At 52.9% G+C, this 17,630-nt stretch overlaps 1 protein-coding gene and 1 pseudogene across 3 annotated transcripts; one reads left to right on the top strand and one right to left on the bottom strand.

Moving 5' to 3' along the window:
- Positions 1-219: 219 nt before the first annotated feature.
- On the top strand, positions 220-9,067 carry LOC112131515 (golgin subfamily A member 6-like protein 1). Of its 3 annotated transcripts, XM_054532476.2 has the most exons (10): positions 220-737; positions 2,386-2,514; positions 3,310-3,339; positions 3,604-3,654; positions 3,743-3,836; positions 3,931-4,037; positions 5,414-5,472; positions 5,803-5,944; positions 6,582-7,859; positions 8,517-9,067. In XM_054532476.2, the coding sequence occupies exons 1-10, from the start codon at positions 270-272 to the stop codon at positions 8,577-8,579; spliced, it is 2,421 nt and encodes an 806-aa protein (XP_054388451.2). In that variant the 5' UTR covers positions 220-269; the 3' UTR covers positions 8,580-9,067. The 3 variants fall into 3 exon arrangements, with proteins under 3 accessions (XP_054388451.2, XP_063572611.1, XP_063572610.1); XM_063716541.1 differs by lacking the exon at positions 3,310-3,339 and having other exon boundaries at positions 6,585-7,859; XM_063716540.1 differs by lacking the exon at positions 3,310-3,339.
- Positions 9,068-12,172: 3,105 nt separating this feature from the next.
- On the bottom strand, positions 12,173-16,360 carry LOC129047419 (uncharacterized; annotated as a pseudogene).
- Between the last annotated feature and the right edge of the window lie 1,270 nt (positions 16,361-17,630).

Here is a 17,630-nt window from a genome sequence, read left to right as displayed (position 1 = left end):
GTGAAAGCCAGCCCCGCCCCTCTCCTGGAGTGGGCGGGGACAGCAGTTGCATGGGCAGCTTTCCTTGTGACAACACAGGTCCTTCATGACACGCTGCTGTCTGGCCACGCCTCCTTTTCCTTTCATCTTTCTCATTGGCCAATGGGCTTCAAACATTAAGGCCACACCCCTATTCTGCATTCTAGTGCAGCCCTGGTTACGCCTCCTCTGGCTCAGTCACACAGCGACGTAGAGGTGACTGGAGGTGTATAGTTGTCCTCACCTGGATCATGCTGATGTGGCCCCAACCCCACCTCCCTACCCATCCCCACCTCCCTACACACCCCAACCTCCCTACACACCCCCACCTCCCTACCCACCCCCACCTCCCTACCCACCCCCACCTCCCTACACACCCCGACCTCCCTACCCACCCCCACCTCCCTACCCACCCCAACCTCCCTACCCAACCCCACCTCCCTACCCACCCCCACCTCCCTACCCACCCCCACCTCCCTACCCACCCCCACCTCCCTACACACCCCCACCTCTCTACACACCCCCACCTCCCTACGCACCCCCACCTCTCTACACACCCCCACCTCCCTACCCACCCCCACCTCCCTACCCATCCCCACCTCCCTACACACCCCCACCTCCCTACCCACCCCCACCTCCCTACCCACCCCCACCTCCCTACCCAACCCACGATGTCCAAAGAAACCCGACAGAACAAATTGGCTGAGGCCAAGGAAAAGGTAAACGCACCAGCACCCCAACCCAAGCTGAGGCCCCCTCTGACAGCCGAACTGCTGCCAGTCTGTGCCACTCCCGAGGCACACTGGGCTGGGCCCCCCCAGTACCTCTGGGATCCCCACACCAAAATCTTGTCAGTCAGCCCAACCCCCACATGAGTCCTGCCCCTGCCCTGCCCGGCAACCCAGGGTGACTTTGAGCAGGTGACTCCCGGGGCTTCCAACTCCATACTCTGCCCTTACCTCCTGCTACCCCAAACCCGACCTCCCTGGGCTCTTTGGGCTCACATCTCCAAGGACCTGGGTGCCCCAGGACCTGCCCTCACCAGTTGCCACAGGGTGACTTTGGGGACGTGACTCCTGTGGCTCCTTGTTCCTTACTTGGCCCTCACCTCCTGCCGCCCCAAGCCTGACCTCCCGGGGCTCTTTGAGGTCACGTCTCCAAGGACCTGGGTCTAAATTTTGTGACCCCCCCTCCCCAGTCTCAAAGTGGCAACTTGGGCATTGTGCGCATATGTCCCTCCCCCCGCCACTCCACCGAGGAGTGGAATGTAGTGATGTCACAGTCCCTCTACAAACTGTCATTACTACCACAAGACCGGCCTTTGGTCTTAGGACCCAGTCCCCTAAGTGTTCTTGCCCACTTCTGTTTCCTCTGGTTGCAGCACAGGTTTCCAGCTGGAAGGGGAATGGGGACTGTGGGACCTAGAAGAGAGAGGTTTCAGGCTGCCTGACTTCCTTATCACAGATGTTGACAGTGTGAAAAGCCTACACCTCCCCCATGAGCTCAACATGTTGACAGTGTCTCTGGGTGGCAATGGGAGAATGGGTTGGGTTTGGTTTTCTCCCAGGCTTCTACTCTCCAGAGAGACTTTAACATTTTTTCTGAGTTCTGCACCTCAGATTTGAATTCTCCATTGTTCTGGGACCAGAGTGCCCCTCAGTCACTGGTTTCTGGAGTGAGATCTGCTTATCTTCTGTGGAACAGATCTTGGGAAACTGGACTTGACAGCTTGAGTCTTCCTCATCTCATCTCAACCTGGGGTACTTTGAGTGCCACAGGATAAATATGGGGCATCTTTCTGAAGCATCAGTTTCCCTTGATTCTATTGAGAGACAAAACATTAATGTACTTAGGGATGAAAGTCACATAGATTTGTAAGAGTATACAAGACTTCTCTCTGAAATGAGGCTTGGGTTGTCCTCTTTCTGATAAATCCCCGGATTTAACAGAAAGGCTGCCTTCTGCCATGAGGATACATTGATGTAAAGGTTTGAGAGGTACTGGTGTACTTCTTAACACTAACAGATGTGTGACGGTGAATAACTCTAAACCACAGAGTGTACAGTTCCTGCCTACTTAGTATTTGCTTTTCTACCAATGCCTCTGGTTTTGGTCCCTGGCAGCTGCTGATTTGTGGCAAAATCCCAGAGCTCAGAGTCAGAAAACTGAGTTTAAGTTCCATTACTGCCTTTTTTTTCAGCCATGGTATCAATCTCTCTCAGTCACCAAGTGATTGTGACAACATTTCCTACAGTTGGTGGCATTAAATCAGATGGTCTATAAGAGTATTTAGTATAAACTGTAAAGCAGGATGTGACTGTAGGAGCTTGTAGTTCTCATGAGTATCACTGCTCTTCCTTTCCACAGTTGACAGACCATCATGCCCAGACCAACCCTAGTGTTGGTGCAGGAGCAAGCGACACCAAAAAGAAGAAAATAAATAATGGCACTAACCCTGAGACAACCACTTCCGGTGGTTGCCACTCACCTGAGGATGTGAGTCTTGGCTGGCCAGGCTCCTGGGGACAGAGGGCCCAAAGGGTGGTGGAGGGTAATTGTTAAGATTGTGGAAGAACTGCCAGGTACTGGTTAAGAATTCTGGGTTTGAATCCTACCTCTCCATCTGCTAGGGATATGATTTAGGGCAAATTGCTTGAGCTCTTTGGGCCTCTCTTTTCACATCTGTAAAACAGGAGTGGTATTGTTTTACTTGTATTTGTGAAGTTTAAATGGGATTTGTCATTGTGTTTTTATGTTAATCCCTAGTCCAGGGCCTGCTGTAAACTCTCCTTCTTGGGCTTGCATTTCCTGAGGTAGAGTTAGAGAGTATCAGAGGTTTCTGTTATCTCTGAGAGCCCGACAGTTAAAGGCCCACTAGAATGGAAACCTCGGGGCCAAGGGCTCCTGTCCACCTTTTCTGACCTCTATCCCTGCTGTGAGGAACTGTCCCTGGCCCGTATGTGCTCAACGTTTGCTGAATGAATGCACCTTTCTAAATCACAAGCTGGCAGAAGGGTGGGCTTTTCTCACACTCCATCTCTGAAGGTTTCTGTTACTGTCTTTTCAAGAGAATCGTTTCAGACTTTGAGTTCCGCGGCTGTGGGCAAAAACCAACAAAGACCCAAATCCTTCTTCTTTGGGAGTTGAGGAGAGTTTACCAGTTTGTGTTCCCATTGGGTCTGAGAACTGTGCCTTTTAAATCCATTCCTGACCCCTGCCTACCGCTTCCTGGCCTGGGGAATAGAGTTGAGGGGGCCAACCTCAGTCACCTTCCTTTGACTCTCCCCACAGAAACAACAGAACCGAGCTCAGCTGGAAGAAGTAACGCGATTTCTTTGTTTGCTCATGACATGACCGCTGGGTTTGGGGGCACTCAGATATAGAGGCCCCAGTCTCATCTCCCCCACTCCCAGCCTGGGGAAGAAGGCTCACACCCCTTATTCCACCCCATCCCCACAGGGTCCCTGATAAACTGGTCCCATGGGTGGGCCTGTCCTGGGGCAGTGGTGCCATTCTGGGGGCATGTCTCTTGCTGTGCCATCTCTGCCTCCTCCTAGCAAGAGCTCTGTCTTCCTCTTTCTATAGGAAAAGAAGGCAAACCACCAACATCAGGAAGCTCTAAGGAGGGAGCTAGAGGTGAGTGGAGGGTGTGAAGTTCCCTCCTGTCCTCTGGAGAATGTTTCTTTGCTTCTCTTTCAGCATTTGCTTGTCTTTTCTCCCAAAGGCCCAGGTTCATACCATACGAATCCTTACATGTCAGAAAACCGAGCTTCAGACGGCACTCTATTACAGCCAGCAAGCTGTCAAGCAGTTGGAAGGTGGGAATCTGGCACCCCATCATCCTTCATCCTGGCACTTTTACAGGCCTTTAGGGGAGTCCCTTGGGCCACATCTGAATGTCTCTCATTCCAGGAGAGGCCAGGGATCTGATCAGCCGCCTGCATGATTCATGGAAGTTTGCAGGAGAGTTAGAGGAGGCTCTCTCTGCCGTCACTACACAGAAGAAGAAGGCGGATAAGGTGAGTTCAACCACTGCCCCGTCCCCTGGGAGCCCAGCTTCGCAGATAGAGGAGTGAGCCTAAAGTTCCCTTCTGTAGGATGGAGTGTCCTGCCCAGAAGGCAGCATTGCCATTTCTTGCTGCTTTTGTGTGTGGTTGTTAGAGGCAGACTGGGGCTGAGTCGGCTGCTGCAGGTGAGTTGGGGAGCACTGTGGGGAGCGAGCACTGGACATAGAGCTCAGAGGCCAAGTGCCCGCCCTGCCCATCCTTGGCTGTGGCCTTGGCCAAGTCCTAAGTGGCGGTTAGGGTACTTGTACCATAAAGGTACAGAAGAGTATCTTGAGTATGTTATTATTTGTGTGGAGAGAGGGAGCAGGTATATATGTGTGTGTGTGTACGTATTATGGTAATATACATAAAACATGTTGTAAGGATTCATAAAAAAAACTCAGGATAGAGGCACAGTGTGGGGGAGGGGAGATATTTCCCTTCTGGACTTTCTGAGTTTTGGACTATGCAAACGTGTCATCCTTTCAAAAATCCAACAAAGGATTAATTTCCTCCTTCTTAACTGTGCCCCTACCTCCAGCAAAAGAATGGGCTTAGAGAATCAGATATACCTGGGTGTTGAAATCCCAGCTCTAAGTGATCTTAGGCAGCACTTAACCTTTAATGCCACATGTTTTTCACCTACACAATAGAGATAATAATGGTAACCATCTCCTGTGGAGGTTGTGAGGATTAAATGGGATTATTAGCATCGTGCCTGGTGAAGCACTCAATAAAGATTCCAACAGTGGTAGTAATAAGAGTAATAACAATAGCAATATTATCTGAGCTCTCTGGGCCCCTGTTAGCCAGCCCTAAATTCAATCTCTTTCCCTGTCCCTTCCACCTTCACTGAGTTCTTTGAAAAACAAATGAGGGCCGGGTGCTCTCGCTCATGCCTGTAATGCCAGCACTTTGGGAGGCCGAGGTGGGCAGGTCACCTGAGGTCAGGAGTTCAAGACTAGACTGACCAACATGAAGAAACCCCGTCTCTACTAAAAGTACAAAATTAGCCGGGTGTGGTGGCACATGCCTGTAATCCCAGCTACTCGGGAAGCTGAGGCAGGAGAATCGCTTGAACCCAGGAGGTGGAGGTTGTGGTGAGCCGAGATTACGCCATTGCACTCCAGTCAGGGCAACAAGAATGAAACTCTGCCAAAACAAACAAACAAACAAACAAACAAAGAAAAACAAATGAGAACATGGGCCTGGAAATGCCTTGAGAACATGTCAGGTGTGATTGAGAGTGAGGAAGTGTTACTGTGGAGTAGTCACAGTAGCTGTTGTTCCTGGCCGTCCAGCTACTCCTCTGCCTGCTCTGTCCTGACTTAACCTTTCTCTATTTGCAGTACATCGAGGAGTTAACAAAGGAGAGGGACACCCTGAGTCTGGAACTGTACAGGAACACGTAGGATGGGGGAAGGTGGAATGGGAGGTCTGAGGGCCCTTAGCGTGGGTGGTGTGCTGGGAGGTGGGGGGTACAGGTGAGCATGGGGAGAGGCTCCTGCAGGTTTTCATGTGTGCACAGCGAAGCTCTAGTTCCGGCTGTGCCACTGACTCATGGGGTAGCCTCAGGCAACTCATGTCTTCTCTCTGGCCTGCCACCTGTGACCTTTAATTCCTGGGGTCCCTACCAATGCCACGGTTCTGTGGTTGTGGGTTGAAAGTAGAGGGTTGATCACCAAAGCGGTCCTTTCTGTTCTTCATTCATTCCTTTCTCTACTGCCTCTGGCCATAGCATAACCGATGAGGAACTGAAGGAGAAAAATGCCAAACTACAAGAAAAACTTCGACTTGTAGAATCTGAAAAGTCTGAGATCCAGCTCAATGTAAAGGAGCTAAAAAGGAAGCTGGAGAGGGCCAAGCTCCTGCTGCCACAGGTGAGCGGCTGCAGCCCCGGGGGTTGTGGGAGCCCCACCCAGCTGGGACCATGGTCTAGGGATCATGCAGGGTATGGGGAGGCTCCAGCCAAGAGCTGGAAAATTTGGGTCCCTGTTCTGGTCCCACCATAGAATCCTCTAGAGTGTGCTAAAAATGTACAAATTGGGGCCCTGCCTGGGGAATCAGAATCTCAGTTAGTGCTTAAAATATTTTTTTAAAGGATCCTGGATGAAAACCATTATTTTATAGATTACATTTACTTATTTATTTATTTATTTTGAGTTGGAGTCTCGCTCTTTCACCCAGGCCAGAGTGCAGTGGCACAATCTTGGCTCACTGCAAGCTCCGCCCCCCGGGTTCACGCCATTCTCCAGCCTCAGCCTCCCAAGTAGCTGGGACTACAGGCGCCCACCACCACACCCGGCTAATTTTTTGTATTTTTAGTAGAGATGGAGTCTCACCGTGTTAACCAGGATGGTCTCCATTTCCTGACCTCGTGATCCGCCCGCCTCAGCCTCCCAAAGTGCTGGGATTACAGGAATGAGCCACCGTGCCTGGCCTATAGATTACATTTATATGGCTAGCTCATGAGTCTGTTTCCTTCTGAGGTTCAAACCAACACTTTCACTATTCCAGCAGCAGCTGCATGCAGAAGCTGACCACCTGGGTAAGGAGCTGCAGAGTGTGTCAGCAAAGCTCCAAGCCCAGGTGGAAGAGAACGAGTTGTGGAACCACCTGAACCAGCAACAGGAGGAGAAGATGTGGAGGCAGGAGGAGAAGATACGGGAGCGGGAGGAGAAGATAAGGGAGCGGGAGGAGAAGATATGGGAGTGGGAGAAGAAGATACAGGAGCAGGAGAAGAAGATATGGGAGCAGGAGGAGAAGATGCGGAGGCAGGAGGAGATGATGCGAGAGAAGGAGGAGAAGATACGGGAGCTGGAGGAGAAGATACACGAGCAGGAGAAGATACGGGAGGAGGAGGAGAAGAGGCAGGAGCAGGAGAAGATACACGAGCAGGAGAAGAGGAAGGAGCAGGAGGAGAAGATGCGGAGGCAGGAGGAGATAATGCGAGAGAAGGAGGAGAAGATACGGGAGCTGGAGGAGAAGATACATGAGCAGGAGAAGATACGGGAGGAGGAGGAGAAGAGGGAGGAGCAGGAGAAGATACACGAGCAGGAGAAGAGGAAGGAGCAGGAGGAGAAGATGCGGAGGCAGGAGGAGATAATGCGAGAGAAGGAGGAGAAGATACGGGAGCTGGAGGAGAAGATACACGAGCAGGAGAAGATACGGGAGGAGGAGGAGAAGAGGCAGGAGCAGGAGAAGATACGCGAGCAGGAGAAGAGGCAGGAGCAGGAGCAGAAGATGTGGAGGCAGGAGGAGAAGATACACAAGCAGGAGGAGAAGATATGGGAGCAGGAGGAGAAGATGTGGAGGCAGGAGGAGAAGATGCACGAGCAGGAGAAGATACGGGAGGAGGAAAAGAGGCAGGAGCAGGAGGAGAAGATGAGGCAGGAGGAGAAGATACGGGAGCAGCAGGAGAAGGTGTGGAGGCAGGAGAAGAAGATACAGGAGCAGGAGGAAAAGAGGCGGGAGCAGGAGGAGAAGATGCGGAGGCAGGAGGAGAAGATGTGGAAGCAGGAGGAGAAGATAAGAGAGCAGGAGGAGAAGATAAGGGAGCAGGAGGAGAAGATGTGGAGGCAGGAGGAGAAGGTGCGGAAGCAGAAAGATATGATGCGGGAGCAGGAGGAGAAGATACGTGAGCAGGAGGAGATGATGCAGGAACAGGAAGAGAAGATGGGGGAGCAGGAAGAGAAAATGCAGGAACAGGAGGAGAAGATGCAGAGGCAGGAGAAGAAGATGTGGGAGCAGGAAGTGAGGCTGCGGCACCAGGAGGAGAAGATGCAGGAACTGGAGGTGAGGCTGCAGGAGCTGGAGGAGAGGCTGGGAGAGCTGGGGAGGAAGGCCGAGCTCTGGGGGGAGCAGACGAAGGTGTGTGGAAACCCTGGAGATCATACAGAACGACCTCACCACAACTTAGCAGATGGTGGTTGGCTCCCTCTGCTTTTCCACCAGTCTGTGGCCTACAGTTTAAATGGTGGGAAGAAGGGTGTGAGAGTTGAGGCTGCGGAGGGAGGCATGGGCCTCTAGGCAAGGGAGGCAGTCATTTAGGCCTGGAGGAAGGGGCCAGGGCAAGGGGCCTGGGCAGGCGACAGAGCCCCACAGTGCCCTCGCCACCCTGTTTATGGGTCCAGAATCTGGAAGCCAGCCACTACCTACCCTGACGCCTATCCTGCAGGTGGAGCTGAAGAGCCAAGAGGCTCAGAGTCTGCAGCAGCAGCGAGACAATTACCTGGGTCACCTGCAGCAGTACGTGGCCACCTATCCGCAGCTGGCCTCTGAGAAGGAGGCACTGCCCAGCTGCAACAGCAGGAAGCTCAGGGCGAAGCGGTGGCCGACATGGGCCACCAATAGTTGCAGGAGACCCGGTTGAGGGAGGTGATGAGGGCGGGGCCCCAAGCAGGATGACCTGGCAACCTCTGTGCCTTCTCACTCTCTTTCCTGGCCCCTTAGGAGCACCTGGAAGCTGCCATCTACCGAGCAAATGACAAGAACGCAAAAACAATAAACATGTAAAAGCCAGCAGCAAGGCCTGGAGAAGAGTAAGCCGCCACGTGACTGTTTAGAAGAGAGTCTGAGCACAAACCTGAAAAAAAACATTTATTTATTTTAAATTGTGGCAAAATACTGGCCAGGCGCGGTGGCTCACGCCTGTAATCCCAGCAACTTGGGAGACCGAGGTGAATGGATGACCTGAGGTCAGGAGTTCAAGACCAGCCTGGCCAATACAAAAATTAGCCGGGCATGGTGGTGCGTGCCTGTAATCCCAGCTACTTGGGAGGCTGAGGCAGGAGAATCGCTTGAACCTGGGAGGCAGAGGTTGCAGTGAGCTGAGATCGTGCCACTGCACTCAAGCCTGGGTGACAGAGTGAGACTCCGTCTCAAAAAAAAAAAAAAAGTTTCTTCCTTACATGTATGTTTCTATTGTGTTTTTTCTTGGTCTTTCTCGTTTAGTCTTGTGTTGTCTTATGGCATTCCTAATAAACTTTGTTCTGCCTCCAGAGAGTATTGACTTTGACTTTATGGCACACAACTGGAGTAAGGGCAGATCGCCTTCATCTAGTTTGGGACTAAGCTGGTTCAAAGCAAGTTTTAGGTTTTGTGACGGCTGGTCTATGTTTTATTCATTTGGACTCCTAGGGGTGGCCCTTCCAGGGTCCCCACCGAGGTCCCATCTCCTTCCCGGGACCCAAATTCTCATTAGATCATTTCAGCCCTGTGAGAGTGCCAAATATTCAGGTAGGCTCTCCAGCCCCTTAAGTACTACTTCATACTCAGTTTCTTAGCCTCTTAGCCCTCTACTGTTGACCAATCACCAAATGTGGGAAAAGCACCACAGACTGTCAGGGTCACCTCCTAGGCCTGTTCACTCAAGTTCTGGCTGAGGTCTTCAGTTACCTTCCAACAACTGTTTTTGATTGGGGGCAGGGCACACTTTTGTCCAGTTTTTCTAACTGCTCTTGTGGGGAGGCGAATCTGTAACAAGCTCCTCTGCCTTTAGTGAAAGTTGAAAACCTTCATCTGTCCTTTTTTTGTTGTTTTTGAGATAGAGTCTCACTCTGTTGCCCAGGTGCTAGTGCAGTGGCACGATCTCTGCTCACTGTAACTTCTGCCTCCTGGGTTCAAGCAATTCTCCTGCCTCAGCTTCCCGAGTAGCTGAGATTACAGGCGTGTGCCACCATGCCTGGCTAATTTTTTTGTATACCTTTAATAGAGACAGGATTTCACCATGTTTTCCAGGCTGGTGTATCGAGCTCCTGACTCAGGTGATCTACCTGCCTCAGCCTCCCAAAGTGCTGGGATTACAAGTGTGAGCCACTGCATCCAGCCCATCTGTCTTTTAAAAAAATGTTTTTAATTGGAGGTATAATTTATATTCAGTGAAATGCACAGATCTGGTTTACATTTTGATGAGTTTTAACTCATTTAACATTACCCATGGAACCTACCTCCTTTGAAGATACAGAGTATTTCTATCATCCAGAAAGTGTTCCTGTGCTTTCATCCTGTCCGGCACTCCCCCAGCAGCTGACGAACATGCTGAGGACATTGGTACTGGATTCTGGCCACCCCAAAAGAGCCGCTTTGACAAGGCTTACCCAGCACTAAATCCCTGCCTGCTCTCTCAAAATTTCCATCTTTAAACTGGTTGTACCTATAACCCTCCCTCATCAACTCAATAGATAAACAAACCCTGAAAAATAAACACCCCTTCCTGGCCCAGCAGCCCACAGCCTAATATTGACTGTATTCCCAGGCTTTCAGAAATGTAACTCACCTGCCGGTTCACCCTCACTAGGGCGGCAGCTGCACAGGAGCAGCTGGGCTCACCCATTAAGCAAGAAGCCAATAGCTGGACAGTGACACTCAGACCCCAGCCTGGGCCAGCCTGGCTGAAAGCCCCCTTCTTTCCGTCCCACTGTGGAGAGAGGGGGTGGAGCATACACAACTCTACTGCCCTCCGCATCCTTCAGCTGTGCTTCCTCCTGGGAGAGGGAGCCGCTCATTAATTTGGCCAAAGCCTTCTTGAGGGCTGTAGGTTTCACAGGCTGGGTGTGTGGGGCCCACCACACTAGAGAGAGAGGCTGGTGTGTCAGAAGACAGCCACCTGGCCAGAGGAGGGTCAACCACCTTGGTGACCTCCTTCCCCCGGCTGGACACAGCGTCCTGCACTCTCTACATGTGACTGTTCCCCTCAGAGCTGCTTCCAGGGGAGGGGTTCTAACCCTGTGGGTGGGGACATTGTGTCACTTTACAGTGGGCCATGGCTCCCTCTGACATCTCCAACTCAGAGGCAGTAGAGAGAAGATGAGAAATTCCCTGGCCCCTCCTCCCTCAGCGCCCCCACCTCTGCACACGTCCACATATGGATACCCTGACAATGGGCCCTGGGAGTGCCGCCATCTGCCCCTCCTTTCCATGCCTGCAGCAGCCATGCCCACTCTCCAGACCCTCACCCGCCTGGCTCAGTAGACGCTGCACCGCCTGTGGTCCTGCGCCTACACCTGGGCCTCTGTACCCATCAGTTCCCCCAGTCTGGTTCTTATTTTCCCCAACAAGTAGGGAGCCTGTAAGGTCACCTGTTGAGCAAGCTGGGGGAGAGAGTAGGGTGGGGCTGGGAGGATGAGGAGGAGAAGCTCATGGTCATGCTGGAGACTCAGCTGAGCAGAGTCTCTGCAGGCCCATTGGCTGCCTAGCCAGTGGTGATCCCGCTCCCACCCTCATTTCTTCTTTGTTAACAAAACCATGACCTCATTAAATATTGGACACCTATAAACCTCATGGACCCTCCTCCAGCCTCCCCACCGTGTACTGGTGAGTCTAAGTCAACTCTAGTCATTTCATTCCTCTGGACATTGACTGCTTGGGGCTTGCGCATGAGATGCCTCTTTGCCTGAGCCTGAGCCACAGGTACCCTCTGCACCTACCACACTGATGCACTGGGCCAGGGAGAGCTCCGTCTCGATGGAGATGAGCTGTGAGGAGGTGGCGGCTGGGCGGAGCAGGTTGTTGTAACGGGTTTTGTTCAGAAGGTCGTCCATCAGTTTCTGCTCGGCATGGGCCACGCGGCAGTCCCCTGGGTAACCACACAGACATGCTGGGCCCTTGTGCAGCTGTCCCCCACTGCAGCTGACAGCTATGAAGCAGGAGCTGAGAGGGCCAGGGAGCACAGACACCCTGAGAGCTGGCTGAAGCAGTGAAGGCGCTGGCAGGCCTTTCTTTCCCTGGGGACTTCAAATGACATTAATGACAGAGCTCAGCTACCTCCTCCCCATGCCATACCTCCTCCTCCTCCCCCTCCCTCGATCAATGAACAGCATCCCACGCTCTACACATCTGATACAAAACTGGGTGTCTCTTCCTGACCCCTCCCTTGGTTCATCCAAGTAGCCCCCAAGTCCTGTCTGTCCTCCCATCTCCACGGCTACAGCCATGTCCCTGCCTCCCCTGCCCTGCCCACCTTCTATTCTCTCCACCTGCACTCTGCCCCTGCCATCCATGTGCCATACAGTGGCAGACTGGTCTTTCTACAGCAAACTGGACTAGGGCCCTTCCCCGCCCACAGCTCCCAGAGCTGGAGGTGGAGTTGAAGCTCATGTTCTGGCTTGGCATTCAGAGCTCTTTCCCCCTCGGCACTGGCTTATCCAGAGTGCTCACAGTGCAGGGCAGGAGCCCCATGACTCAAATGTGGGTTTGGTGCAGAACTGGGTCTGAGGTGGTGCTTTCCCTATGAAGAGACAGGGCCAACATGGGGGGATTTTCTGGGTTCAGAGTTAGACCTACAGAGTGCAAGGTTTCTCTGAGGCACCAAATGGAGGGGTCGAGCTAGCAGCTGGCTCCTGGTCTGGAGCTTCAAGGAGGGGTCTCAGCTCAGAGCCACATTCAATAGCCAGCTTACATGCAGCCTCCCGCAGGGAGCCCCTGGAGCTTCCACAGCCTCAGATCTGCCCCTCTGCATACCCCAGATCTCTTGCCAAGGGGTGTTTGGGTCTTCATGTCATCTCCCTCCCATGTCTGGGAGTAAAGTTGAGGTGCGGGGACTTGCGCTTGTGTACTCTGGTGTCTTAGGGGAGAGTGTGTCAAGTAGAGTGGAGGCGGCTTGGAAAGAGGGAGACTCAGAGGAGAGTGAAGGACACGTGACCAGGCGAGCCTGGGAGCAGGAAAAGAGAGTGAGCAGAGGAAACCGCTGGGTCAGGGGAGCGGATGGGAGGATCAGGGAATGAGGGGGGCTGGAGACATGGGGGTGGGGACGCTGCTGAGGGGCTGCCTGGCTCACCAGGCTCAGGAGTCAGTTACATCCTCCCACAAGGGCCAGCTCACCTGGTCGTCCCAAAGCCCTCCCTCTGTGGGTGGGACCAGAGGGCCAAGAGCACAGATAACCCAGTTGAGCAGGACTGAGGCGGACTCAGGTGGGTGCTGGGCTGGACTCCTGGCTGTGGGGAGCAGCCGCCCCCCTGCCTACTGCATCCACTTTCCAACTCGCTGCCTATCTGAGCAGATGCAATATTGGGCACCTTGTGAAACATGCTCCTGGTGCACCTGCTGCCTGCTGCCCCTCCTGCAGAGTGCCCGGGCTCTCCAGAGGGGATTCCTGTAGAGGCTTGGCCTAGATTCTGAGTCCTGCCTCTCATACCCGGGGCTGCTACCCCAGAGGCCAGCTGCTTGAGTACCCTGGAAGCTAGTCTGTAGCCCCAGGCTACAGCTGGGTCCATCCCACAGCCCTTCTTTAGTGTATCTATTTGGACTGACTGCTCAGTTCATAGAGAGGGGTGTGTCTTGCCCCAGCCCATCTGGCATGTCTAAGGCAGCTGTGGGGTCAGAATCTGCAGCTCCCGGCCCCCAGCCCTGCAACAGTAGGAGAGGCTGGACCCCACATCTCTGAAGTCCCACTGGGCTGGTGCGAGCGGGCTCCCGAGTCCAGAGCTGCTCTGCAGGCTGTGGGGCTCATGCACCAGCTTTGAACCCACCTGATGTGCTCAGGTTGCTCACCTTTGGGCCTGTCCTGACTCTCAGGCATTCGGCTGAGCCTGAGGGCCTCTCCCTCATCTTGACCACCAGCTACAGGCTCTGACTTAGAGGTTCCCAGAACCTTAGACCATTTGGCCAGCCCATTTCTCACCTGAGGAAACTGAGACCAGAGAGGGAAAGCAACTTTCTCAAGGACCCCCAGCAATTCAGAGGCAGAACCAGGTCTAGGAGCCTCTTCTCGATAGATTTTCTCCCTGTCCCCTGAGCCTTCTTTAGTGCCTCATTAACTTCCCTGTAAGGAAACTGCCCCCCTGAGGCTGGAAATTGTGCTGTCCAGAGTGGTGTGCGCCAGTGACTGTGCCTGTGTTTGTACTTGTGTGTATGGGGGTGGGGATGAGGGGGGAAATAAATGGCAGGGATTCTGGGGGCTGGATGCACTCCACCTCACCCCAAAAAGGGGCGCAGGAGAGCCTAGCCAAGCACAGCACATGCTTTGACTTTCCAATCTGCTGAATGCCTGTGAGGCCAGCTGGGCCCAGAAGACAAGGGACAGGCCTTTCCCCATAGATGGCAGGGGGGGCCCAAGATGGGTGGAAGCTTCTACCACAACGTTGGGGGTCACATCCCAGCCCATGGGCTGACACTTAAGCAGAAAAAGCCACCTCTAGGAGTCAGTCATGATCTAGTGATTCTGATAAGGGGCCCCACCAGCCTCTGTCCAGGGTCTTGTCTGGGAAAAACTGCTCCCTGGCAGAAAGAGGCTAATAATTTGAGAGGAAGCCATAGCTGAAATCCTAAACTGTGAGAGTGTGTGTGTCCAGTTTGGAAAAGCGTATCTGACCTAAACATTTATATTGAAAAAATGGAAAGATATTCCCCTTGTTTTGGAATACAAACTACAGAAAGCAACACTTAACAGAATCTCATCGGAAACGTCAGATTCTGCATCTGGAAAGGCACAGTGATTTTCGACTGCGGTGTGTGTCCTTAACTGAGGAAGGGAAGGCGAGATTTATATTTAGTAAAAGGCAGCTATGAATTTACCTGTTATAAAGAGCTTGCTATATACTATTAGTGCTTTTCAATCATGTCAGAATCAGCCAGATGCCTGTGGAAATGCAAATTCCCAGGCTTCATTCCCAGAGATTCTGGTCCTGTGAGCCTAGGGTGGGGCCCAGAAATCTCTATGGGGTGGTGCAGGCTGCCCCAGGACCACACCAAGAAACACTGCAACTGGCCCCCACACATCCCAGTCCACAAATATGCAGGCAGGCATCTTATCTCCACAGAACAGATAGGGAAACTGAGGTCCAGAGCGGGGAAAGAAACGTCATGGGGCCACCCAGCAAGTAGTAGCAGAGCCACGATACACCCACTGTCTGCAGACACCATCTCTGATGACAGCTCCACCTCCCCACGGGAACCTTGCCTACCCCCACCCCTACCTCCTGCTGCCCGTATGGTGGGTCTCTGTCCAAGGAAGATGTATCCTAGGTCCTCTAGGCTGACTGGGGCTCAGAGGAAACCTTGGCCCAGGGTGTAGGAGCTAGAGGGGTCCTTGGAATTCATGTGGGGAATTTGAGGCCCAAAGAAGGCAGTCCTCACATTTGAACTCTGTCTGGAGAAGGGCTGGGTCTCCTTCCTGAGTGGTAGGTTTGACTTCACCAGCCTGGCCCTCAGTCAAGCTGGCTGTCCAGGCCCGCCACACAGGGTGGGTGACCAGAGGCGGTGGTGCCATAAAACACATTTCCTGGGAGATCCACCCCCAAAGCTCAAAACATTCCAGGGCTGGTGAGTTGGGCAAGCCCCCTTCCCTCTCAGCCCAGTTTCCCCATCTCTACAACAGCTGTGCTGGTGGAGACTTCTCCCTGAGACTGAGCCGCAGATTTTCTCCTGGGTGCCTACACCACCCAGGGTGCCAGCTCCTCTGTGCCCACTCTTCAAGAAAGTCAGCTCTCAGGTAAGGAAGGTGCCTTGGCTCTATCAGGAGCAGGAGCCGGTGCACCCCCAGCCTCCCAGACCAGTGGGGATGGCCCGGGCTGCCTACAAAGCTGCTGCCCAGCCCAGAGACACCCGCCTGGGAGGGTGGCCCTGGCCCTCGCAGCGGCTCTGAGAAGAGGCGACCCCCACTCCAAAACTGGCAGAGCCACCCACACCTTCCCTCAGCCCAAAGAGGCTTTTAGGAAAATGAATCATCTCAGGTTCAAACCCATGGGGTTGCTGAAAGACAAGAAAGTGTGGGGCGAGCTGGCGCGAGGGAGCGCTGCTCTGTGCAGACTTTGCAGGGAGGGCACTTAGGAAAAGGGACTGGAATCTGGGAGGGTGACTAGCTCAGGGTTAAAGGGAGGGGATGGAGATGGAGTGAGCTGGCCTCGTCCTCCCCCTTGGGCCTTCCAGCCTGGGCTCAGGCGATTCAAAGGAGCGAGCACCTCCCTCTCCCGGCCAGGGAGTTCTTGCCACATTCTTCAATCAGTACCATTCCCTTGGGGGCTGAGTGACAGCACCCACCTCCAGACCTGGCTGGAACTGCTCTGTCAATTCTAGATCCAAAAGAACCTCTGGCAGCTTCTCCATCTCCCTCTCAGTCCAGCCTCACCTCTTCGCCCGTGGAGGAGCTCCAACAGCAAATCTCGCAACTGGAGGAACAAGGCAGGAAGGGCAGGGTCTGAAGAAGGAACCACCTTCAAAACGCAGCTCTGCCACCTTCTCTCCAGGACTCTCAGGCTTGCTGTCCTATTGTGCCCTCGACATCCTTTTGCTATAATCTGGCATGTTGACGTATAGTCTTTAAAAGCAACAACACTGTTGACGTGGAGCAGACTTCCCATTTGGGATGGTCTGGAGAAGTTAGGTTTGAGGGCATCCTCTCTTCTGCAAACTGCAGCAGTAATACATGATATACAAAGTAAATAAAGGCCGCACGTGGTGGTCATGCCTGTAATCCTGTAATCCCAGCACTCTGGGAGGCTGACGTAGGAGGATCACTTGAAGCCAGGAGTTCGAGACCAGCCTGGCCAATATGGCAACACCCTGTCTCTACTAAAAATATAAAAATTAGCTGGGCATAGTGGTGCACACCTGTAGTCCCAGCTACTCAGGAGGCTGAGGCAGGAGAATCACTTGAACCCACGAGGCGGAGGTTGCAGTGAAACGAGATCCCGCCACTGCATTCCAGCCTGGGTGACAGAGTGAGACTCCATCTCAAAAAATAAAAATAAAAAATAAAGTACATAAAAAAGACATGCCCAGGCTGAAAAATAAGTTAATCTTTATCTCCATGAACGAAAAGCAGAAAAGAAATGCAAAGTGGTTGGAGGCTGAAGAGCCTGGACCCTGCTGGGCTTTGGGAACCAATGACGGTGGCAGGTCCTTTGGGATAAAGAGGGACCAAATGACTCCTAGCTAGAAGCTGGGAGCTTGGGTGTACCCCAGTACTTGAAAGGATGCTGGCCGGGCGCAGTGGCTAATGCCTGTAATACCAGCACTTTGGGAGGCCGAGGGAAAGTAACTCTTATGTCAGTATGAAAGCAAATCAGACAGGACAGGGGAACATGGAGGGGAGGAGAGCCAAACCAGGGCCTGGTTCCACCCGCCCCATTGGGCCAGAAGCACAAGTGGTTCTCTGCACAACATCAAGAGCGAGGACATGCTTTCAGCTCCACTTTAACTCAGGTTCCTAATGTGACAGCAGGCTTGTCAATCCCACTTGCCCCTGCGGCTCACACCAGAAAACCACCAGCAGTGTGAGTAAGGACAGAAGCAGGAAACTGAGGAGCCAGGGTTTGGGAATCCCACAGCAACCCACAGGCCCTCATCACACACAGCAAGGATGTGCCCTCACTGGGCTCACCACCACCACCAGACATCACCTTCACTACCTGATAACCTGCCTGGGTAACACCACTGTAACACAAGAAACAGGTCTAGAGTCTAGCATGTATGCTACACCTGAAGGAGCAAAAGACGGTAATAAAATACGATAAAATTTTTATTTCTTTAATATAAAATTTAGAGCCATAATCAAAATGTGCAATTCTGACGGGGTTCACTACTTATAAAAACTTCACAGCCCTCTATTTTCAAATGTAAACGGTATTC

This window comes from Pongo abelii, chromosome 16 (assembly GCF_028885655.2).
Source record: "Pongo abelii isolate AG06213 chromosome 16, NHGRI_mPonAbe1-v2.0_pri, whole genome shotgun sequence".
NCBI classification, from domain to species: domain Eukaryota; kingdom Metazoa; phylum Chordata; class Mammalia; order Primates; family Hominidae; genus Pongo; species Pongo abelii.
This window is presented reverse-complemented; position numbering and strand designations above follow the sequence as displayed.

What these genes read in the sequence shown, in the direction of transcription:
- LOC112131515 (XM_054532476.2), top strand. Translation starts at nt 270, where the DNA reads ATGCTGATGTGGCCCCAACCCCACCTCCCTACCCATCCCCACCTCCCT. An exon ending in CTCTAAGGAGGGAGCTAGAG is followed by an intron (nt 3,655 to 3,742) that starts GTGAGTGGAGGG and finishes TTTCTCCCAAAG; the next exon opens with GCCCAGGTTCATACCATACG. An exon ending in AGCTGTCAAGCAGTTGGAAG is followed by an intron (nt 3,837 to 3,930) that starts GTGGGAATCTGG and finishes CTCTCATTCCAG; the next exon opens with GAGAGGCCAGGGATCTGATC.